The 26,120-nt window shown below is 37.7% G+C and overlaps 1 protein-coding gene across 2 annotated transcripts in view; it reads left to right on the top strand.

Moving 5' to 3' along the window:
- LOC127839208 (telomere-associated protein RIF1-like) overlaps positions 1–26,120 on the top strand; it is a 73,038-nt gene that overhangs the window by 37,452 nt on the left and 9,466 nt on the right. For both annotated transcript variants that reach the window (XM_052367481.1, XM_052367480.1), the window contains exons 16-26: positions 623–724; positions 1,066–1,218; positions 2,321–2,417; positions 11,152–11,285; positions 13,931–14,125; positions 15,350–15,555; positions 16,435–16,732; positions 17,182–17,261; positions 18,547–18,633; positions 19,504–19,588; positions 22,069–25,626. In XM_052367481.1, the coding sequence (XP_052223441.1) occupies positions 623–724; positions 1,066–1,218; positions 2,321–2,417; positions 11,152–11,285; positions 13,931–14,125; positions 15,350–15,555; positions 16,435–16,732; positions 17,182–17,261; positions 18,547–18,633; positions 19,504–19,588; positions 22,069–25,626 (4,995 nt within the window). The remainder of the gene's footprint in view (positions 1–622; positions 725–1,065; positions 1,219–2,320; positions 2,418–11,151; positions 11,286–13,930; positions 14,126–15,349; positions 15,556–16,434; positions 16,733–17,181; positions 17,262–18,546; positions 18,634–19,503; positions 19,589–22,068; positions 25,627–26,120) is intronic.

Below are 26,120 nucleotides of genomic sequence, written 5' to 3'. Positions count from 1 at the left end.
TGGTCAATACCTTAAAAAATGTTCTTGTCAGAAAGGGCTTGTCGGATTTTCATTTTTTTTTACAAGGATGATCCTTAAAGGCTCCCCTAAAAATTTGTTCAAGAAAATTTGTTTCTTGCCAATTACCATTGGGCCTAAGGCTATTAAATTTGTTCAGGTGAGCGATTCAGGACCAATGTGGCCCTTGTTACACTAAGTTGCCCACAGAGGCATACATCTTTAGTCTTTTGGTTGCCCAGCTGAAGGCTAACGAGCCCAGTACCATGTACATATTGTGTCATGTGTTTCATGTTTGACTTTCTAAATTTTCTTTAAATACATTTATAAGAAAATAAACACCAACATTGCTAACATGACACAATTTGTGTGTATTATGCCTTAGTATGAGTCTTTATCAAACTATTTCCAAGGCCTTAATGAATTAACATTTTTAAACTAATAAATGATCCACAGTCACCAATTTTTAATAAATGGTTAATTGCGCTGCATTGTTTCAAGCTTAAAAAAGCTAGTTGCCGGGCCCGACTACAAACATACGAATTTGAGTTGCCCAGGCCAAAATCAACTGGCCCTGGGCTCACAGGCAACCACTGATTTTCATCGCTGATTTCTACTGTTGCAGACCAATGAAGTCAACCAGGGGGATGCTCTGGAGAGTAATTTCTCTTGCTGTGTGCAAAGCCTTACGTTTCCTGCCAAGCTGAACCTGTCAGTCATGCCTGCTGTAAGTTTCAGGAAAGCATGTGAAATATTGAGAAGTTAAAATTGCACTTATATGTATCAAATGCCCTTGATATGCCATTAGTTTAAGTAAAGTAAAGTACCAGGTATGTGAAATATAATGAGAAGTTAAAGGTGCAGTTATACGTATCAAGTCCCCTACAACTGCTTTTTCCAAACTTTATTTATTCGTTTAAAAATTTTTCCACAAAAGATTACTGGTCATTTCTTAAATAAAATAAATGAATTGATTCCCCAGTGATCAAAACTGAAAGAAAGATGAACTGGCCCTAACTCTGATGAGAAAATTTATATATTCTATGAAACTATATTCTCTGTCATCAGACCTCGGTGAAGGCAATGCTAAAGACATGGTCAGACCTTTACTCGACTGTCAATCGATTGGCTGCCTTGGTGCCCAGCGCAGGGGCTAATTGTGTGTGCGAGGAAGTGGCATGTTCCCTACTTGACATTGCCAAGAGAGAGAATTCACTATCGGTGAGTTATGTTTATTTTTTCAATGTAAATCTGATTTATCATGCTCCCCCAAAATTTATTTTGGGGGGAGCATATAGTCGCCGCTTCGTCTGTCCGTGCGTGTGTGTGTGTGTGTCCGTCCGTGCACAATTTTTGTCCGGGCCATTTCTCAGCATCTCAGCAACTAATGACCGGAATTCAATGAAACTTTATGGGAAGCTTCACTTCCAAGAGGAGATGTGCATATTGTCAGCGGGTTCTGGTCGGATGATTTATCACAGAGTGATGGCCCTTTGAAATTTTCCATTAACTGTACATATAGTGCAATTCTTGTCTGGCCTTTCTCAGCAACTAATGACCGGAATTCAATGAAACTTTATGGGAAGCTTCACTACCAAGAGGAGATGTGCATATTATCAGCCGTTTATGGTCAGATGATTTTTCACAGAGTTATGGCCCTTTGAAATTTTCTATAAACTGTACATATGGTGTAATTCTTGTGTTGGCTATTTCTCCCCAACTACTGACTGGACTTTAATGAAGCTTTATGGGAAGCTTAACTACCTTGAGGAGATGGGCATGTTATTTGTGGGTTCTGGTTAGATGATTTATTGAGAGAGTTATGGCCCTTTGAAATTTTAAGTTGCTAAACCATCCATCGTATTATTTTGTCCAAAGTTATGCCCCTCAAGATGTTTCCTTTTATCTGTATATATAGTGCAATATTGTGACAAAAAAACACTTTGGGGAGCATCACCCGTCTCCGACGGTTTCTTGTTTGAGCTTGTTCCGTGAAAACCGGGCTTAATGCACGTGCATGAATTGTCGTTCCTGATTAGCCTGTGCAGTTTGCACAATCCAGTCAGGGACTGGACTTTCCGCTTTTATGGGGTTTTTTTGCTATAAGATAGTATATTCTTAGTGAAAATCCAGTTAAGGCAGAAAGTTTCATCCTTAATTTGACTGTGCTGACTTTCTCTCTTTAAATGCCAGCTTGAAAAACTGGTTCTGAATTTTTCTGGATCTATGAAACAATGAACAGTTTGGGGTAAACCCATTTCCATCTCTATTCCGCTCTCAAAATCACAGTCTCGTGTTACAGTAACCCTTGTTACATTTACAGGATAGTAACCAGGTGGACATGTTGGTGCAGATGTGCCAATCGATGGTTTCTGGCTTTGACTTCCCATCTCTGGGGAACCAGTCAACTTTCAACATCTGTAAGTTGGATACATTTGAGCCTCTTTCTTAATAAACGGGGCTTAATGCATGTGATTAAAGTGGTCTGGCCAGATTAGCCTGTGCAGTCTGTCAGGGCCCTCACACTACTTTGGGGGAAGGGGTCGGCAGCCCTTAGGAGGGGGAATTTTCGCGGCGTTTCCCTTTTTGGGGGATTTTTAGCTTGGGGTGAGCTATTGTGATCACTCAGCGTCCGGCCGTCCGTCTGTCTGTCTGTCTGTCTGTCTGTAAACAATTTGTAAACATCTTCTTCTACTAAACCATTGAGCCAATTTCAACTAAATTTCATGTGGAGCATCCCTAGGTCATGGGACAAAAAAATTGTTTAAAAAAATTTGATCACATAACCAAGATGGCCGCCATGACCATATATGGTAAAAACCTTAAAAAATCTTCTTGTCAGAAACCGCTCATCAGATTTTCACAAAATTTCACAGGGATGACCTTTGAAGGCTCCCCTGAAAAAGTTGTTCAAAGAAATTTGATTCGTCAAAAAACATGGCCGCAGGAGCTCGTTGAACTTTGCATGTTTATTCGTTTTTGCCTATTTTGTGAAAACTTTCAAAAATCTTCCACATTTTTTGTCCGATCCTTTCCAAATTTGCACAGTGTCTTTATATCAATGAGGACACGAACCCTACAAAAAATGAGCATTATTGGTCCATGAAGTACAGAATTACCTCCCCTTGAATTGAGAAAATGGTGTTTATGCAATAAAGTCCAAATTTTTCATCCAATTCTTTCCAAACTTGTAAGGATTTAGCATGGTTCAAACAAGGGAAACAACTACGGTTTATGCATGTTCTTTTTATTACAGATTTGCCTCCCTTTAATTCATTCAAAATCTCATTTTACAGCAGAGATTCCAAATCTGACCTGTAAATGAGCCCCATATTTACTGCCAGTGCTAGGTTAACCTTTTCCCATTTGATCATTCTTAAGTATTGGTCTTGTAATGCTGCTACTGCTTCTGCTACTGCTACTACTACTACTACTACTACTACTACTACTACTACTACTACTACTACTACTACTACTACTACTACTTCTACTACTACTACTACTACTACTACTACTTCTACTACTACTACACTACTCTACTTCTACTTCTACTACTACTACTACTACTACTACTACTACTACTACTACTACTACTACTACTACTACTACTACTACTACTATTACTCTACTACTACTACTAGTACTACTACTACTAGTTCTACTACTACCACCACCACCACCACCACCACTTCTACTACTACTGCAACTACTACTACTACTTTTACCACTACTACTACTACTACTACTACGACTACTACCACTACTACTACTACTACTACTACGACCACCACGACTACTACTACTACTACTACGACTACTACTACTACTACTACTACTACTACTACTTCTACTACTACTACTACTACTACTACGACTACGACTACTACTTCTACTACTACTACTACTACTTCTTCTACTACTACGACTACTACTACTACTACTACTACTACTACTACTACTACTACTACTACTACAACTACTATTACTACTACTACTACTACTACTACTACTACTACTACTACTACTACTACTACTACTACACCACCACCACCACCACCACCACCACCACCACCACCACCACCACCATTCACAGTGACAAAAAACGTATTCACACAATGGCTGCTACTACAACTTATTGCCCATATAGGGGGGCATGCATGTTTTACTAACAGCCCTTGTTTCTATGGGATTTTAACCACAACTGTTCATGTTTATTTCCGACACATATTTTTAGGTCACCTGTCATGAAGTGACACGGTGAGCTTATGTGATCGTGTGATGTCCGGCGTCCGTTGTGCGTGCCTGCGTGTGTCCGTCCGTCAACAATTTGTTTGTGTAGACAGTAGAGGTCACAGTTTGCATCCAATCTTGATGAAATTTGGTCAAAATGTTTATCTTGATGAAATCCGGTTTGGGATTGTATTTGGGTCATCTGGGGTCAAAAACAAGGTCACTAGGTCAAATAATAGAACAACCTTCTGTAGACTATAGAGGTCACAGTTTTCATCCAATCTTTATGAAATTTGGTCAGAATGTTTATCTTGATGAAATCTGGGTTGGGATTTTATTTGGGTCATCTGGGGTCAAAAACTAGGTCACTAGGTCAAATAATAGAAAAACCTTGTGTAGACATTAGAGATCACAGTTTTCATCCAACCTTTATGAAATTTGGTCAGAATTCTTGATGAAATCTGGGTGGGATTGTATTTGGGTCATCTGGGGGTAAAAATCTAGGTCAAATAAATAGAAAAACCTTGTGTTGACAATAGAGGTCACAGTTTTCATCCAATATTTATGAACTGTGGTCAGAATGTTTATCTTGATGAAATCTGGATTGGGATTGTATTTGGGTCATTTAGAGTCAGGAGCTAGGTCACTAGGTCAAATCATAGAAAAACATTGTGTAGACAAAAGAGGTCATAGTTTTCATCTGATCTTAATGAGTCAGGTGAGCGATTCAGGGCCATCATGGCCCTCTTGTTTTACTTACTCTCTCATTATTTCATTTGTACATGTTTGCACTATATTCATTGCATTTTTCATAATTTAGTATGTTTGAAAAGATTAAATTGAAATAGAATTGAGATATAATAATCATGAGACACATTTTTCTATTAAAAAAAAAATATTTTTTTTTTTTTTTTTTTTTTTTTTTAGGGGGAATTTTTCCCCCCAAAAGGGGAAAAAAGTATACTTTTCAGGTGGGGGACTGCAACCGAAATTCGGCGGCAGATTTGATAGATTGAGGGCCCTGTCTGTACAGGCTAATCAGTGATGACCCTTGCCACCTAGACTGGATTTTGTTTAGAGCAGACTTCCTTCAAACAAAAAATTATGTAAAAGTAGAAAGTGTTGTGCCTGATAAGCCTGTGTGGGATGCACTGGCTAATGTGGTATGTCACTGTACCTGATAAGCCTGTGTGGGATGCACTGGCTAATGTGGTATGTCACTGTACCTGATAAGCCTGTGTGGGATGCACTGGCTAATGTGGTATGTCACTGTACCTGATAAGCCTGTGTGGGATGCACTGGCTAATGTGGTATGTCACTGTGCCTGATAAGCCTGTGTGGGATGCACTGGCTAATGTGGTATGTCACTGTACCTGATAAGCCTGTGTGGGATGCACTGGCTAATGTGGTATGTCACTGTACCTGATAAGCCTGTGTGGGATGCACTGGCTAATGTGGTATCAGGGGTGTGATTTTTCCGCGGATTTCCGCAGATCGGGTTGTCCCGAATGTCACTTGTGACATTTGCGTAAATTCGTTTTAAAAAATGTGGGGGAGAGGGGCTACCACCGAAATATCCGCGACCCGCGAAATCTCTCCGCATTTTACACTGGTAGATTCTGCCTAAGCATTTTTAAAACGAGCCATATAATTGGCTGTCGTTTCCCAATCTTCCAATTAAAATCGTGTTCTTAAAATGCGCTCTGTGATTTGTTTGCAAATGGCGCCGTTGTGAAGAGAAAATTAAGATTATTGAAATAACAAATAGCAATCGAATAAACGACTGACATCACCTAGTCTGATAGGAATAATGAAATGTGTTTGTCAAAAAAAAGACCACGTTTTAGATACAAGCAACACATATGTTGTTATTAGCCGGATTTTTTTCGAAAAAATCTCGGCTTATAGATTGATGTTGTCGGGCGGGCGGGGGGGCGGGGGGGCGGGCGGGGGGGGCGGGCGGCGTGCTCGAAAATGTTAAAGTTCTTATTTCATGGTATAACTTTGGTATGCTTGGACCTAGAGTCTTCAAACTTGACATGAAGGTTGGCCAGGATTAACAGATGACCACTGGTCATTTCAAGGTCATTCATTTGAAGGTCAAGGTCACTGTGACCTTCAATATAAAAAATGTTAAAGTTGTTATAACTTTGGTATGCTTGGACCTAGAGTCTTGAAACTTGACATGAAGGTTGGCCATAACTAGTTAGTAACCACTGGTCATTTCAAGGTCATTCATTTGAAGGTCAAGGTCACTGTGACCTTGAATGTAAAAATGTTAAAGTTCTTATTTCATGGTATAACTTTGGTATGCTTGGACCTAGAGTCTTCAAACTTGACATGAAGGTTGGCCAGGATTAACAGATGACCACTGGTCATTTCAAGGTCATTCATTTGAAGGTGAAGGTCACTGTGACCTTCAATATAAAAATGTTAAAGTTGTTATAACTTTGGTATGCTTGGACCTAGAGTCTTGAAACTTGACATGAAGGTTGGCCAGAACTAGTAAGTAACCACTGGACATTTCAAGGTCATTCATTTGAAGGTCAAGGTCACTGTGACCTTGAATGTAAAAATGTTAAAGTTGTTATAACTTTGGTATGCTTGGACCTAGAGTCTTGAAACTTGACATGAAGGTTGGCCAGAACTAGTAAGTAACCACTGGACATTTCAAGGTCATTCATTTGAAGGTCAAGGTCACTGTGACCTTGAATGTAAAAATGTTAAAGTTCTTATTTCATGTTATAACTTTGGTATGCTTGTACCTAGAGTCTTCAAACTTGAAATAAAGATTGGCCAGTACTAGAAGATGACCACTGGTCATTTCAATGTCATTCATTTGAAGGTCAAGGTCACTGTGACCTTAAATGTTAAAATGTTAAAATTGTTATAACTTTGGTATGCTTGGACATAGAGTCTTCAAACTTGACATGAAGGTTTGCAAGCACACTTAGATGACCACTGGTCATTTCAAGGTCATTCATCTAAGGTCAAGGTCACTGTGACCTTGAATGTAAAAATGTTAAAGTTCTTATAACTTTGGTAGGTAAAAATGTTAAAGTTCTTATTCCATGTTATAACTTTGGTATGCTTGTACCTAGAGTCTTCAAACTTGACATAAAGGTTGGCCAGTACTAGAAGATCACCACTGCTCATTTCAATGTCATTCATTTGAAGGTCAAGGTCACTGTGACCTTCAATGTTAAAATGTTAAAATTGTTATAACTTTGGTATGCTTGGACCTAGAATCTCAAACTTGACGTAAAGGTTTGCAAGCACACTTAGATGACCACTGGTCATTTCAAGGTCATTCATTTGAAGGTCGAGGTCACTGTGACCTTGGATGTAAATATGTTAAAGTTGTTAATACTTTGGTATGCTTAGACCTAGAGTCTTCAAACTTGATATGAAGGTTGGCCAGAACTAGTAGATGACCACTGGTCATTTTAAGGTCAAGGTCACCGTGACCTTGAATGTAAAAATGTTAAAAAATAAAAAAATTGAGATCAAACTTTCCTAATTGTCAATTCAAGTTCATATTTGTGACCTTAAATGTTATTGTTGTTCATGTATATGCATGCATTCAAAACATAACACAAGGTTTGCTCATGCCTTGAAAAGTACTTACATTTCATTTTGACCTTTGAACAATATTTCAGTAATTTAAGTATTGCATTGACAAAAACACAAAAGGTACTTTCCTGTCATTTAAATCAAAAATCCGGCTTCAATGCGGTCATCTCCGACCGCGGAACTCTTGTTAAGAAATGTGCCCACTGAAATTTGTGTCACGGAAACCAGTGTTTGCAAATTGGAGTTTAGTCAACTAGAGAAGTAAAACAATTTAGAAGAGTATCGTTCGAACATGGAAATAGACAAACATGATTTGATTTTTATATGTCTGTGGGTCTGTGTTTAATCAGATTCATATGCATATTCTGCTATATTATGTTTGTCACGCTGTTCAGTTAACTGAAATAGCTTTGAACTGAGTGAAGATGTAAAATGCAAGATATTGAAAGGTAAACAAATTAAATATATTAATTTAACTCAGTTAATACATCATTAACACCAGAAGAACACTTAAGTGTGTTTGTTTATATTTAGTCTATTAACTGTAATTCAATACATTGAACAACTGCTGCTATTGATCACAATAAATACTTACTTAACAGTTTACTTTGCATCCTCAGTATGTTAAATGTGAAGTTTAACAGGTTTTTATGAAGAAATATTGTCATGAAGTTCAAAAAGCTGTTTATTTTAATGTCTGTTTTTATGTTTGTCATTGCGTTATGCGCGCCATTCGCGTAGTCAAAATCAGTCAACAGAATTTTCCTCCCCTCTGACTTTGCCTCGATCACACCCCTGGGTATGTCACTGTACCTAATAAGCCTGTGTGGGATGCACTGGCTAATGTGGTATGTCACTGTACCTGATAAGCCTGTGTGGGATGCACTGGCTAATGTGGTATGTCACTGTACCTGAAAAGCCTGTGTGGGATGCACTGGCTAATGTGGTATGTCACTGTACCTGATAAGCCTGTGTGGGATGCACTGGCTAATGTGGTATGTCACTGCACTGGCTAATATGGTATGTCACTGTACCCCAGAGTGAGGCTCATATATATCATTATTTGAGATACTGTTCAAGGTTGTCATTATTAAGCGATTGCCGATCGAATTCATTGGTTAAAATCGCCGAAAATCGGTTGTTTTTCCTGAATCTTTAAAATTGCGATCAGAAGTTTTGATCACACAAACCGACAATAATTGACGAGGAATAACCATAGTATAGTAGAGCGACGCACTGTCATTCAGTCAGTCCATTAACTCCGCTTAAGAGCTACTGTTTTCAATGAATTTCTCAGTGAGTGGCCAATTTTAATTTTTTCCAGCTGTCAATCAAATTCTTCTTGGTAAGCACGTCAACCAATCAGCGCTCAGGCAGCCGAATACACACCGACCCCATGTGAAACTGTATCAAATAGCTGTACATTTCACAGATTATTACTGACCGTATCTCAACCAATGTAGCACTGTAGAGCGTAATTAACTAGTTTTTGTAGTTAGAGAATAGGTTTCCACATATTAAAAAAATTCTCTTCAATTTTCTACCAAAATAAAAGATATTAGCGACCTCTGCGCTACGAAGTTGTTATTCAGCATCTAAATAGTTAAATCCACACTTTCCCCGAGGAAGAATGACGTGATGTTATACATGAAGTCTAATTTTGGCATGATTTTCATCTGTACATGAAAAACACGAGAAATGTGTCTCTGTTGCTAGAATTTTCTTAATTTTCTGTGAATAATGAAATCTGAAAATGATTTCGGATAACACATTTAATTATATGCATTTGAAAATACTTCAATTAAATAATGCATTTTGTTATACAAATGGTCATAACACATAATGTAATAATTAGGTAAATAACGTGTTTTGAGATTGCCAAACTATAGCGTATGCATACATATAGGTCTACATGCATGAATGACCTGACAAGTTATTTCACGATCCGGAATGAAAAGTACTCGCTGAAATTTAAAGAAAGACGCGTTTTTATTCTCAGAAATTCACTTTCGCAAACTTTGCTGAAAAAAGGTACATGTAACAGTTTAGTTTGAGTCGTTGATTTGTCGTAATTACTAAATATAAACGGTTCTCAATGCTCTCAAATCGCGTCAGGTGATTCACGCATGTTCAATGGGAATTTCCCAATCCCACAATTCAATTTGTATACGCACTTGGGTTAAATGGCGGATGACATTCATCGTCAATATTGGCCGTAATTTGGTTTTGAAAAAAAGAAATCGTAATAATACTGGATTATCGGGTAATGGATAGAATTGGAACATGCAAAGATCTATCAATATAATATGTTTTTACATTGTACAGTATACTAAAAATGTGAAAATCTTAATTTTTTTAAATTCATTTTAGACCTCATTTAAACTTTTTATGCACTGAGAATAGCAGTATTTTGTCCTTAAAATGTCTAGAATTCGTTTTCAGTCATGGGGCTTTGCCCGCCTGACCTCCCTACCAGGACCTTGCCCTTGACCCCCCGGCCGAATCGGTTACTATTCCAAAATAATCCTTTGTTCACAATCATAATGACAACCCTGACTGTTTATGCCCGGTAAACTAGTATTTGAGGCACAATTAAAGGCCGACTTGTCCTGAGACCATCAGGTTTGCGTTAAGTGTTTGGTTTACACAATTATTAACTGGATGACCTGGGGTTAATGCCCACTCTCAATTTATGTAAGGCTGGTGGTAACTTTACCAGACAGCTGTATCTTCTGGTACTCCAGTATCCCCCCTCAGCATGAGACCACTCTAAAATTTAACCCTTTACCACTTGAATAGGTATTTTGACGCATTTGTTGTCAATAAGAATGTTGCATTAAATTAAAAACCTTTCTTACTAGATTCAAATTTTAAAGGCTTTCATTTCCAACCCTTGGATACTGATGAGCAGCAAACAGCATACAACCTGAACAGACTGCGAGTTACTCGCAGGCTGTTCTGGTTTTATGCTGGTTGCAAAATCCATTTTCACTTGGCTTCTTATGGGGGAAAGGGTTTTTAGTTTGGTTAGTACTCACCATACCAAACAAATGGGTTTTATTCTGGGTGTTCCGTTTTTCAAAGCACAAAAGTACTCAAAGAATTAAATCTCTGAGTATATAATTAATAATATTGTTATTAAAATTTGAATTATTAGTAAGAGTTATATTGAATTATTTTTTCCTAAATCAGTGGTCTTTTCACGAAAAAAAAAAATCCCTATCCAAATACAACCAGGAAAAGGCTTGTCTCAGGGATAGATTTCAACCAATACCTAAAGTAGGTTTGCATACTACCAGCATGTTTTTGCCTCTGTGATTTGTTCTCGAGTGTGGAGACTTTCCATTCCAGCTGCAAGCCCAGTCAAGCGCACACCAAAGAAGAAGCAACAATCAGTGCTAGAGAACATCCACTCTGTTGTACACCTGCTTGCTTTGCTACAAACACAGGTCCTGAAACTTGTCAGTGAGACAGAACATGGCAAGGTATGTAAGAATGGTCAGGCCTCGTGCTAAGAAAACTGGCCTTCATAAATGTGCCTAAAGTGTTGTCTCAGATTAGCCTGTGCAGTCCGTACAGGCTTATCAGGGGACAACACTTTTGGCCAAAATTTTGTTAAGAGATTTCCTTTCAACGAAAAATACCATATAAGCAGAAATTTCCTCCCAGATTAGCCTGCGTGAACTGCACAGGCTTATCGGGGATAAAAGTTTACCAACGTGCATTAAGCCCAGTTTTTCCAGGTGTTCATTTTTAGCTCATCTATTTTTTGAAAAAAAATTATGAGCTATTGTCATCACCTTGGCGTCGGCGTCGGCGTTGGCGTTGGCGTTGGCGTCGGCGTCCGGTTAAGTTTTGCGTTTAGGTCCACTTTTCTCAGAAAGTATCAATGCTATTGCATTCAAACTTGGTACACTTACTATCTATCATGAGGGGACTGGACAGGCAAAGTTAGATAACTCTGGCGTGCATTTTGACAGAATTATGTGCCCTTTTTATACTTAAAAAATTGAAAATTTTGGTTAAGTTTTGCGTTTAGTTCCACTTTTCTCAGTAAGTATCAATGCTATTGCATTCAAACTTGGTACACTTACTTACTATCATGAGGGGACTGGGCAGGCAAAGTTAGATAACTCTGGCATGCATTTTGACAGAATTATGTGCCCTTTTTATACTTAGAAAATTGACAATTTTGGTTAAGTATTGTGTTTAGGTCCATTTTATTCCTTAAGCATCAAAGCTATTGCTTTCATACTTGCAACACTTACTAACTATCATGAGGGGACTGTGCAGGCAAAGTAATGTAACTCTGACTGGCATTTTGACAGAATTATGTGCCCTTTTTATACTTAGAAAATTGAAAATTTGATTAAGTTTTGTGTTTAGGTCCACTTTATTCCTACAGTATCAAAGCTATTGCTTTCATACTTGCAAGATTTACTAACTATCATAAGGGGACGGTGCAGGCAAAGTTATGTAACTCTGACTGGCATTTGGACGGAATTATGGGCCCTTTATACTTAGAAAATTGAAAATTTGCTTAAGATTTATGTTTTGGTCCACTTTACCCCTTAGGTATCATAGATATTGCTTTCATACTTGGAACACTCACAAACTATCATAAGGGTACAGTAAAAGGACAAGTTGCATAACTCTGGTTGTCATTGTTACGGAATTATGGCCCTTTTTTGACTTAGTAACTTTTAATATATGGTTAAATTTTGTGTTTCGATCCACTCGAAGTATCAAGGCTATTGCTTTCAAACTTCAAATACTTACATGCTATCATGAGGTTACTGTACCTGGCAACTTGAATTTTACTTTGACCTTTGAATGACCTTGACTCTCAAGGTCAAATTATTAAATTTTGCTAAAATTGCCATAACTTCTTTATTTATGATTAGATTTGATTGATACTTTGATGAAACTACTCTTACCTGACATACCACAATAGACTTCACCCAAACCATCCCCCGTGCCCTCCCCCCCTCCCCCCTCCCCCCCTAATTTTTTTTTTTTTTTTTTTTTTTAAGATCATCTCACAAATGACCACCGCACCCTCACACTATACCCCCACCCCACCCCCCCCACCCCCCCCCAATTTTTTTTTTGATTTTTTTATTTTAAACGGTTATGTTTGAAATACCGTCCAACCATCGCACCCAAACCCCCACCCCCCCCCCCCCCCCCCCCCCCCCCCCGATTTTTTTTTTTTTTTTTTTTTCGCTTTTTTGGAAGATAATGTAATAAATGTCCACAACCCCACACTATACACCCCTCTTCACTCCACTCCTCCTTTGTGATTGAAAATGAGAGTCCCTTCACCTTTAAAAAGAAAATAGATGAGCGGTCTGCACCCGCAAGGCGGTGCTCTTGTAAGGAGGTTAGGGGTAATTTACTATCACTTGTCTAATGGCTTCAAAATTTTCAGTTGAGTATCTAACGCAGGAAAAGTGCAAGCAGGAATTTGTGAGAATATTTATTTTCTGCCTGTACTGAAAAAAACATATCACACTGTTACCGTAGGCATACAAACATCTTCTGTCTATTTAATACAGATTTCTTGTTCTGTACCTAATGTTAAATTTAAATGAATGTTTTCCTGGTTGCATGATTATCTCCATATCTATTACACAACTCGCCTAGTTTGTTATACCATGCTTACAATTGATCAGACGTGATATTGCTTCTTGTCAGTATAGGATTTGAATGGACCAATAGTGGGATGGGTGTAAATTTGATTGGCAAGCAATTGCACATTATTTCATGATCCTCTTATATGACTTCCAGTTTTTGACAAACACATCATATAACAAAAAAACTTTGTTCATTGTCTTATAGGTTTTTGTGCAGCGTGGGTTGAGCTAAATTTCAAAGTCAGTTGTTTATAAATGGTACATGCATTCCACATAGTGTCACTTGGTTGGATGGTTGGTTTTCTGCATAACCTTGTGGAGCTAAAATTATTTCAATTGAAACTTTTAATATGTCATCAACATGATGTGCACTGTGCTAACACATTTATTCCCAGTGATACACATATTCCTGAGTTATTTGAAAGCTGAAAAAGCAGCGCAGGAAGTATTTGTCACGTTTGTGTCAGAGTTGAAGTTAATTGTTCTATTTTCAGAAAGCGTCTGGTACCGGACTTCAGAACTCTCTTAATGTCCTGGTTGACACCTTCTGCTTATTGTTCAGCCATGTGACATCCTCCAATGTCATCTTCAATCTGATTGGTCAACTGGCTCAGCCAATCGGAGAGCTGCTTTCTGATGCCTCCAAGAAAACTTCAGTGAAAGTGTTCAACAACTCTTTTCAGCAGAAGGTAATCCTGACATGTGACCAATTAAAAAAATAAAAGCGCTGAAAGCACTGTACGTGTTCGCTGTTGTAAAATGTCGTCTTTGATTAGCTCGTGCGCATTGCACTGGCTAATCAGTATGCACAGGCTAATCTTATTTGACATGTTTAAGCCCCGTTTTCCCTGAAAGCAGCCAATATGTACAGATTTCAATGATAAACACCAGACTGGCCAATCTCGTTGTACAAGCTGTAAAACACTATGAGTCATATAAACCCCTCTGCAGTGTAACAATACACAGCTGTTCATCACATTCACATTTATGTTGAGGCACGAACGACAACTCTGCGAGAATGGCAGGTGTCGTCTGCTAAAACGGGCAGTGGGGTTGTCTCCCATACCGTACCTAAGCCTTACATACTGATTTGCAAAATATGGTCTGTAACATAAGTGTGAGCTAACGCTCACACTGAAAAATGATTATATTGATTTTTCTGTCCCCACTTTCACAGAATGGGATTATTATGATTTGGCTTTTCTATTATGTCATAATATTAATCAGTATTTGAATGTTCATTGCTTTATATTTAATTTTTTTTTTAATTATAAGTAGAGTTATGATAGTTTTGTCTCCAAGAAGTAGATGTTTGGACTTGTGTCACATGAACTTTACAAATTTTGAACATAGTGAATAGTGAATCTTATTGGAAACTTTTATTGGAACCTGAATTATTGCTAGCAGTTGAACTGTCAGTCTGTCTGTGCGTCCGTCCGAAAACTTTAACATTGGCCATTACTTTTGCAATATTGAAGATAGCAACTTAATATTTGGCATGCATGTGTATCTAATGAAGCTGCACATTTTGTGTGGTGAAAGGTCAAGGTCATCCTTCAAGATCAAAAGTCAAAAAATACAATCCAATGGAAGTAATAAGCTTTAAAAGGGAGATAATTTCCAAACCTGCCAAATGATATATTGAAATTTTATTTCAAAGCGGCGCAATAGGGGGCATTGTGTTTCTGACAAACACATCTCTTGTTTAACTGTATATAATTAAGTATCTACCATTTAGTATATTTGTTTCAACAGATATATTTGTGATACTTTTGCTATTTACATTAACTATAACTGTATGGTTGTAATAATTTTGATCTTTACCAATAAATAAATAAATATATATAATATATAATAGAAATAAACACGTACAGAATACAAACATATGCAATACAATTATTTTCGTTCTGCAGCTGGAAACATTGTGGCAAGACCTGACTACGGCCATCCAGAGCCGCTACACTGGGCTGATTGATGACGAGCTACTCCAGAAGGTGTCTCCCCTTCTGGAAGCCACGTTTCTGCACAGCAGACGGCAAATCAAGAATCTCACGATGTCACTGTGGACCTCGACATTTGCTAAGGCGTCATCTTCCTTGCATTATCCTGAATCATTGAGGTAAGCTTTATTCAAGAATTTCATGATTTTTGATGTTGTTGCAGTATCCAGAATCTTTGGGGTAAGTTGCATTTAAGAATTTCAGGATTTTTCTTGTAGTTGCATTTTTAAGGTAAGTTTTATTCAAGGTTTTAAGGATTTTACTTATCAACAACCTCTGAAAACAGGTCTTTTTTAAACCTTTGAAGGCAAAAATTATCTGTGAAAGCAAGTACAAATTTTGTAGTCCACATGTTTAGATGTGTTGTAATTTTTATGCTCCCCCAAAAAAAATTTTGGGGGAGCATATAGTCGCCGCTTCGTCTGTCCGTGCGTGTGTCTGTCCGTCCGTTCGTGCACAATTTTTGTTTTGTCCGGGCTATTTCTCAGCAATTAATGACCGGAATTCAAGTAAACTTTATGGGAAGCTTCACTACCAAGAGGAGATGTGCATATTATCAGCCTGTTCTGGTCGGATGATTTTTCACAGAGTTATGGCCCTTTGAAATTTTCCAACTGTACATATAGTGCAATTCTTGTCCCCCCAACTACTAGATGTTTCCTTTTATCTGAATATATAGTGCAATATTGTGACAAAAAAAACTTTGTGGAGCATCACCCATCACCGACGGTTTCTTGTCTTATTAGAGCCCTGACTTACATCAGTGAAGTCAGTGGAGATTTTTACAGATTGTATTGTTCTGTCTCAACACTTTTGTCATGAATTCACCTTTCTGCGAAAGAATTCTTCTTATTTTGTCGATTCTATGTTGTTTGATATATAGCGTAATATTTCCAAATGTTCTTAAAATAAATAATTTGTTGCCATTGGCTTATAATGACCATCGTTGAGCCATCATAAGCTCTTTATAAATATCAAATATTACTAAATTCTTTTAGGCCAGTCCTCATAAAAGTAAAGGCGAAAACCTCAGTGAAGCTGCCAGGATTTTTGGGCGCAGAAACTGTTGTTGTTGAGGAAACACCCGTTAGTCAGTTGACCCAGACTCAAGCTCCCGAGCCCCATTTGCCGGGCATGCCTAGTCCCCACAAGATCCAACACGGCAGCTTCCTCAACAAACCCATGTCACCGCGACCCAGCCGCTCACCCGCCAAGAGCCCTGGCTCACCGGGACTTGGCATGTTGCCAACGTCAGTGAAAAAGAAGCTCAGGCCTCTGGATGGCTTTGATGATGGGGTAAGGGTTGAGTTTGAACCGATTTATTTTAATTGATTGCATCAAAAGCCAGAGGCTGATTGAAAGACTTTAGAGTCCATTTCCTGAGTAGAACCAGTAATTGGTGTGTTAAAGGAAGGATCTCAAGCTCTCTCCCACAGTAGGGGTCTCAAGCTCTCTCCCACAGTTGGGATCACACCCATAACCTCCTGGTTGCTACGTGGATTCCATATCTACTAGGTTGTAATGTTATCTGTGATAAAGTGATGTTTTCTTCTTTGGTATTGATAAGAACTATTCTTTTATTACAATTAATATGAAATGTTATTTATGTGTTTGTTGGTATAGCTAGGATTTCTGTGAAACGTTCTTTTTCTTACTTAAGTTATGTCCTTTTTCTGAAAAAAAAAGTGTTTGTTCTTTTGCCTTTTGATATTATTGTTATTATGGAGTACTGCTGTTTGTTTAAGGATTTTGTTGTGATCAAGTATTCACCAAAGAAAAAAATGGTGTTGACAGAACACCAGAAGGAGATGCTCAAAGAAAAGAGGTAATTTAAGCATCCTTATCATTAGAATTTCACGTGAATATGTCGTCTTTGTCTTGTCTTTTTGTAAAAATTAACAATTGTCAATTGCATTTGAGTAAAAATGATTATAATATATATTAAATGTTTAAGGAATTTATTGACACTCGTGATTGCTTTTAACAAGTGTTAATGAAGTAAAGAACCTGATATATATTGGGCATGAGTCTTTAACGTGATTACTAAGCTTGGTAAAATGAGGTTTAAGTATGAGCCTTAGTTTGCCTTATTATGAGAAAACTGGGCTTAATTCATGTGCGTAAAGTGTCCTCCCAGATTAGCCTGTGCAGTGAACACAGGCTAATCAGGAACGACACTTTCCGCCTAAACTTGATTTTCGGTAAGGAGGGACTTCCTTGAAACTAAAAATACCATAAAAGCGGAAAGTGTCGTCCCTGATTAGCCTGTGCTGACTGCACAGGCTAATCTGGGATGGCACTTTACGCACAAGCATTAAGCCCAGTTTTCTCAGAACAAGACACAAATGTGTAAATTGTTGTCCCAGATTGGCTTCTACAGTCCGCATAGGCTGATCAGAAATTACATTTGATGCTTGTATTGAATTTTTCTTTTAAAGAAAGTCTCTTCAAAACAAAAATCCAGTGAAGGTCCAAAGTGTTGTCCCTGATTAGCCTGTGCAGACACTTGACGTTCATGCTTTAAGCGCCATTTTTCCAGAGCGCTGCTCATATATTAATGTGATGTTATCTATTATAGAGCCATCCCGGCCATGTACAACATGTTATCTATTATAGAGCCATCCCGGCCATGTACAACATGTTATCTATTATAGAGCCATCCCAGCCATGTACAACATGTTATCTATTATAGAGCCATCCCGGCCATGTGCAACATGTTATCTATTATAGAGCCATCCCGGCCATATACAACATGTTATCTATTATAGAGCCATCCCGGCCATGTACAACATGTTATCTATTATAGAGCCATCCCGGCCATGTACAACATGTTATCTATTATAGAGCCATCCCGGCCATGTACAACATGTTATCTATTATAGAGCCATCCCAGCCATGTACAACATGTTATCTATTATAGAGCCATCCCGGCCATGTGCAACATGTTATCTATTATAGAGCCATCCCGGCCATGTGCAACATGTTATCTATTATAGAGCCATCCCAGCCATGTACAACATGTTATCTATTATAGAGCCATCCCGGCCATGTACAACATGTTATCTATTATAGAGCCATCCCAGCCATGTACAACATGTTATCTATTATAGAGCCATCCCGGCCATGTACAACAGTCTGGAGCACTCTGTGGACGCCTCCCTCATGTCAGCACACTTCACCACCGACACTCAGATGGAGTGAGTAGCTAGCGAAGAATATACAGTCATGTTCAACAGTTTACCACTTAGATATGTATTTTCAGGCATTTGCAGTCCCTTAGAAAGTTAAATTTAATTTAAGACCTTTCTTACTAGATTCAAGTTTTTAAGGCTTCATCTCCAGCCCTTAGATACTGATGAGCAGCAAACAGAATAAAACCTGAACAGACTGCGAGTTACTCGCAGGCTGTTCTGTTTTTATGCTGTTTGCACATAGCCATTTGCATTTTTCTTCTAAGTGGGAAAGGGTTAAAATGTGAATGTGGTAGGGCTATAAGTGTACATAATTCAATGTTTGCAGCCTATTTAATTGAATGTTAATAGCCTATATGTGTAAATGGTTTAATGTCTGTATAGATGACTCTGTGTTGACAGTCTATATGATAAAAGATTAATTGTCAATTGACATTTGGAAATTCTGCAACCAGTAGAGATTTTTTCTAGTATTTTCCAGGACCATTTCTGTGTTCTCATTAAGTTCTTAAATGTTTAAATGGCAGTCTACAAACTCCTTGCGTCGAATTCTGCATGCCTTATTTTAAGCAAATTGTGATCCAGCGCATGCTGCATGTGACTGCATAAGATAGATCATGTATCAATGCAGGAATTGAAATGAAATTAGCTGGAAAACTGCTGTATCCTCTGTGTAAGAAGTGATGAAAGAGAGTGTGCAGCCATGGCAAAAAAAATGATTTTATCACTGCAACAGGAATACTTTATTTTTTTACTTTCCTAGTTTTGACAATGTCTGTAAGTATGATGCACCTTTTTTCTGTGCAACAAATGAAAATATTAGCACAAATTCACAGCACTGAGTGGTGTGTTAGTCCTCAATGACTTTTTTTTCAGTGGCACCCTGAGTGAGACTCCAACACCCAGTGACAGCCAACCATTCTCAGTGTTTGGTTCTGTCATCCCACCTTCACAGCCAACAGTAAGTAGGCCAGCATCCCATCCTTCAGCAGACATGGCGAAATTTTTGTTTTCAAAAATTGTAACCCACTTGCAGTTTTCACAACAACATTATTTTGAGATTACCAGATTATGATATTTCTGAATAAAAAAGTCCATTTTTTCCAAATTTAGTAAGTCAGTAGAACATTGCAACATCGATATATTCCGAGAATTATTCCATACGTGAATAATTTCGAATTGTCGCGAAAGTAGTCGGACATTTACGATTTTTGGTTTCGTTGCACGCATGTCGCAAATATTCCAAGATGGCGGACAATAAAAAGAAAAAACAATGCTCAGCGAAAATGACAATTAAAACATCAAATTGGCTTGATACTTCACATGTGCATTGGCCTCGGACAGTAGGTCATGGTCACTGTCACAATAAGTGTGAAAATTGTTTCCGATCAATAACTCATCAACGAATTGACCGATTGGCTTGATACTTCACATGCGCATTGGCCTTGGACAGTTGATGACCCCTATTGAAATTGGGGTCACTAGTTCAAAGCCCTGTGTGGAGGGCATATGCATACATGCCATACGTCCCGATCTCGGCGGGACAGTCCCGCTTTTGGGCCCTTTGTCCCGCCGTCCCGATATGAGACGATTTGTCCCGACATTCGTAAAAAAACGATGTAAGGTCTATAGGTTCCCAATAAAATTCGCTATTCAAGCTCTGTTTCGCTAACACTTACCCCCGCTAATCCCTTTATTGCCCCCAATTAACAATCCGATTCTACTTATCGTGTGTACCAGTGTTGTTTATGACACCTTATCAGCGATTTTTGGGCTAATTATTGATTTCATCAGGCATTCACACCATGGTGGTCGCTTATTGCTATCGATAGTTGTATTATAATGAAATAAATGTTAAAAATGTGTTTATTTTTGTATTTGTTTGAAACGGTTTACAAAACAATTGTTTTGTAAAATTAACTCTACGTCATTAATGAGTCTTTTACATTCAATGTTTAGTTCCAAAATAGCGGGATAATCCGAATGTGCAATATACCAAAATCGCAACAAACAGTCCAATAAGTGATACCCATCCTGTCTAGTGTAATTGGGTGTAATTGTAATAAAAACAACGAGGTGCTATGCATGACAGTTTGACCCTACTCCAATTAAGCTAAAAACCACGAGGTGCTATGCATGACAGTTTGACCCTACTCCAATTAAGCCGCGACAATTGACAAGTAACAAACTGCGCATGGATACATGCTTAAAAAAACATCGCAACAAACAGTAAAAGTGGTACCCATCTTGTCTTGTGTGATTGTAATAAAAACAACGTGTTGTTATTCATGACAGTTTGACACTACCCCAATACAGCGCCTGACAATTCACAATTCAGTTTAATCTGTGTATATAAGAAGAAAACTAAATATGATTATTAACATTAGAGAAAAATAATTCGAGTAAAGCATCCATAGACTTCTTTTGTCCTTTTGTTTTTGTTGGTGTAAAAACGGTTGAGGCGTTGTTGAGAGTTAAAATGAACACAAAGACGGTTTGCTTCCACCAAAAACCTAACTCTGAAATGTGTACGGCCGCGCATTCCGTGTGTAACTGATGTAACTGTTCGGTAGATAGTTTACTGTAACCCGTACTTTCAGTGTACTGGATAGCCTCCCCTGCGTTAATGTTTGCCATTGCAATTAATATAATGAGTATTGTTGACGTAATGATCTAGATTTTGTACTCTAAAATGATGAATATTATCCTCGTTGTTTGCTATTGTCTTATTTTATAAAACTGTTATGTTTTAGATTCCATGCTTCATATCAGATGTTTTATGTCTTGAATAAAAGTATCAAAAGTATTTGTTAGTACTATTCTGACTACAGTAAAGGTGGAATGATAACTCGTTTTAGGTGTCCCGCTTTTGGGTCAAATGTCCCGACAATTTTTTATGGAATGTCCAGCTTTGGACCTAAAAAATTATGGCATATATGGGCATATGTCTCCGACCGCGGAACACTTGTTTAATTTACTTTGTAATGTCCCTCCAGGATTAAACACTTAAAATTGAGGCATGTGAAATTAACGACTGAACATGAAATTATTTCTCCTTGTAGGCCAGTCTGGCCTGTATATTATGATGGTCTTTTGCCATGTCTGCTTTAGTGCATAAATTTAAAAAAAAGCTCACATACAGTTAGATTTGTGTAAACTTGCTAGCGATTCTGGTCGAAAACAAACAACCATATTTAAACTGAGAAACATTTTTGCCTTGTGAATGCTGTAATATTTTTGCCCCTAATTGCTTGAAAAGAAAATTGACTTTGTTCTTATACCTTTAAGTATTTACCATTGTATGTGCAATTTGATGAAAAGCTTTTCTTTGTACTTTTGGTTAGATATTTGAAATGTGCTACTGTCAGGCAAAACACCCTTCAAACCTTATATGGCCACAGTTATTTTAAAATAAGAATATATTGCATTTTATCATTTCAGCCTGGTACGTCTGATGAAATTGAAGAGAAAGGATCTAAAACTAGAGCGAGGAGCAGAAAGAGAACTGATGAACCTAAAGAAAAAGTAGAAGAAGGTAACAAAAAGGCAGAAGAAGTCTCAAAAAACAGGCGGTCTGGAAGGAATAAAAGCCAAGAACAGACATCTGGTGAACTAGCTGAAAAGCCAACAAAAGAAAACATAAGGGGCAGAAAGAAGAAAAACGATATGAAAGAATCTTATGATGAAAGTATTGTCTTGATTGAAGAGAGTGAAGTAATGGAAATTGAAACTGATGAGAACATCAAAGAAACACCAGGGATTTTATCAGAAAAAGATACAAAAAAATTGGATGAAATAGATCTGACCAAAGATTCACAAGTTAATGAAGATCAATCACTTGAAACTCAGCCTCCAGAGTCTTTTGTTGAAGATAAGCAAGAAATAAGTGATCTCAAAGATAATCAAAGTGAGAAAAGCAGTGGCCAAAGTTCTGCTGCAAGTTCAGTTCCCCAGAATGTGTTGGGTATCATAACATACACTCAGCTTTCATCCAGTAAGTCAAGTAAGGAACAATCACTGGAGAATTCCATGGTCTCGCCTCAGAGTAAAACTGACAGTAAGTCTGATAATAATGCAAGGAATGAAAACTCTGGCAATTTGTCAGACGATGAGCCATTGTCAAGTTGGAGTAAGAGATTATCTCAGTTGAGTCAGTCCCCAAAGGTTTTGTCACCATGGGGAAAAATTGTATCTCAGGAAAGTGCAGTATCTACTCAGAAAAGGTCCGGCTCTCCTTTAAAATCGCCCAAAAGAAACAAAAAGAAGCTCAATGATGAAAATGTGGGAAAGGGCGTTTTGGACAAGTGGGTGATCAGGTCTCCTGGTAAAGGTGTGGATTTTGGTAAAGCTATTGATGTTATTCCAAATCTTGCTGAAATCATAGTAGCAAATGTGTCTCAGACATTAGTAGAAGAAACCCAGTCTCCGTCGAAATTTTCCAAATTGAAAGACAAGAAATCAGATAAGGCTTCACCATCCATAATGGAAACTCCTCCCAAGAATATATTAGAAAATATTTCAGTTAATTTTGGTCACAGCAATAGAAAGTTGTTTGGTTCTCAGAACACTAACCAAGACCTGGATATTGTTGAAGACTCAAATATGGTTCCAGGGTCTCCAGATGCTAAAACTTATAAGTTGAATTCACCCGTTTTGAAATTAAAGAAGCTGACGAATGAAGATATTCAGCTGTTCACTCCATCATTGAGAAAATTGAAACAAGGGAATGCTGAGTTTAACGATAGAACAAATGATAGGAATACTTCTAAAGATAAAACTTCTGAAGAGATTGATGATTTTTCATCGTTTAAACCATTAGATGAGAATACATTACGATCGGAAATCATTGACCTTGAAAAGGTTGAACACCAAGGCAATGACGGCACACAAATAACTTTTCCTGGTTCAGAGGCAATTTTTAGTGAAGATATCGATGCCAGTTATAAAAAAGATGCAGAAATAAGTGAAAAGTCTAGTAAAGAGAATAAAAAGATTGTGACAGAAACTGACGAACATAAAAATGAAGATGCTAATGAGATGGAAACTGATGGTGTTGAAGAATCAGAATTAGTCACACAAGAATCCAGTCAAGTGGAATCACAAGGTGAGAGTGAAGGGATGATTTCACAGCCAACTCCAAGTGGAAAATCAAGGAAGAGAAAGCAAATAACACCAAAGAAAATGTCACCAGAAGATAGAAAATCTAAAAGAAAGAGTGTTTGTTCACAAAATAGTGAATCTGCTGGTTCAGGAAGGAAAATTGGTGCTAGGGTTAAAAGCAAGAAGATAAACGGTGATGAAAACAATGAGGAAGTGAACAGTCAAGACAAAAGATGTGATAAAGACAATATTGATGGGAAAGACAACTCTTCATTTGAAAACAGTTCAGGAGACAAGAAAGCAGTTGAAAGTAAAAGAAAGAACTTGAGCAGTGAAGAAAACAAAGACGAAGAGAAGGGGAGCCAAGAAAAGAAATCTAATACTGATGCAACAGATGAAGGGAAAAACTTAAAATTAGAAAAAGTCTTCCATGACAAGCAAAACATTGATAAGAAAAAAAGGAAGATGAGCGTTGAAGTTAGCAAGGAAGAAGAGACGGGAAGTATGGAAAAGAAATTAGATACAAGTGAAAAAGAACAAAATGGAAAAAGCAACAACTCAAAATATAAGGAAAAGTCTAAAGCCAAGCAAGATAAAGCAAATGAAAAGCCTGAAAAAGACAGTTATATAAAACAAGAAGAAAAGAAAACTAAAGAAGTAGATAAGGATAAGGCTGGAATTCAAGATCGTGGTGAAAAGAGTGGAAATGAAAAAGTTGGAAAGGGGGTTAGAGCAAAAAAGAAAAATGATGAAAAGGAAAGTGAGGAAAAGAAACAAGACAATCACACAAATAGAACAAGATCCATGAGAAAAGCAAAAGGAAAAGATATTGAAAACAGTTCTCAGAAAAAAGGGAAAAAGGCTGACATTGAAAATAAACAAGAACAAACTGAACAGGAATCAAAAGAAAATGATGTTGATAAGAGATCTCAGAAAAAAGGAAAGAAGGCTGACATTGGCTATAAAGTACAAACTGAGCCGGAATCAAAAGGGAAAACTGACAAAAAGGTTGAAACATCTCTTAGAAAGGCTAGAAAAAATTTGAAGATGTTTTCAGAGCATACAGCTAGTGAGGAGCCTGATCTTTCTGCAAAGAAGTCTGATGAAAATGAGGGGAACGAATGTAGTGAACAAAGTAAAGAGTCTGGTTTGCAAGATGAGGCCAAAGATTTGGACAAAGAAATTGCAGTAATGAAAGAATCAGCCAAAGATTCTCTAAATTCTGAAGAAGTTCTGGCAAAAAATATGGATGTGGATGAAATATCTGAAAGCACTAGTTCCAGAGTAGAACCCGTTGGTGAACAAACACCAGATTCTAAAACGGTTCAGCTTCCAGAAAGAAGAAGCACTTCAAAACACAAGAAGGAAGTAACCCAAAAACTTCTCAAGAAACGTATAATCGAAGATCACATTGACCTTGAAACTGCGACAAAGTCTGACGATGAATTACCTGCTGTTGTTAAGGAAAAGCCAAACATTGATCAAGAGAAACCAGGTGAAAAGGAAAGTGTAAAGAGTGTTGTTAGAAACTTTGTAGGTGAGAGTATTTCTGACAACGAAACCATATCTGACATTGAAATTGATTCAATGGACGAAACTCCCAAGAAAGCAACTAAAAGTTTGGTACTTGGTGGGTCTAAACTTGTTGCTTATTCAGATAGCAAACTCATTCTTGGTAGCCGAAAATTCCAGAAGAAGGGAGGTCTTGCCAGAAGAAGCATCTTGAAGACAAGCTCGCTCAGTGGCGAGGGCGATCCAAACCAAATTGAGGGACCCAACTTTCACCCAATTGTTGTGAGTCAGATTTATTCACCCACTGCTTCGCCGAGCGCCAGCATCCTGAAGCGGAAGCGGTTTGTGGAGGATCCTGTTGCTGAGACAAACTCTCCTCCATCAAAGGTAGGGCATTAACACATTGTCAGGCCTTTTTCTGGCTTATCAATGGGTCCGTTAAAATGACATATTCTCAAAATGAAATGTTACACAAATTCCCCCCAAAAAAATCCTTATTTGAAAAAAATAATCCCCCAAAAATTATTTTTTTGTAATGATAATGATATTTGAATTGTATTTAAATTACACCTAATAAAATAAATATAACTATAATTAATAAAAAAAAAGAAATTATCATAATATCATTTCAATTATTTTAAAGAGTTATATTTAATTACTTTTCGCATACAAAAAAATCCAATCCTGAAATTTCATTTTTCCAAAAATTGCCAGGAACAGGCCTGGTTGTCATTTTTAGCCAGGTGATTGATCCAGGGACATCCTTGCCCTTATGTTTGCCATAAATGAAAGTTAATCAGTAATAAGAAGAAAATGGCATACATTTTAATGGAGGTAAAATAAACAAGCTAGATTAAGAGACCAGTATTAGCAACTGAGCT

This window comes from Dreissena polymorpha, chromosome 7, assembly GCF_020536995.1.
Source record: "Dreissena polymorpha isolate Duluth1 chromosome 7, UMN_Dpol_1.0, whole genome shotgun sequence".
Taxonomy (NCBI): domain Eukaryota; kingdom Metazoa; phylum Mollusca; class Bivalvia; order Myida; family Dreissenidae; genus Dreissena; species Dreissena polymorpha.
Note: the sequence above shows the minus strand (reverse complement) of the source record. Positions and strands in the feature narration are given on the sequence as shown.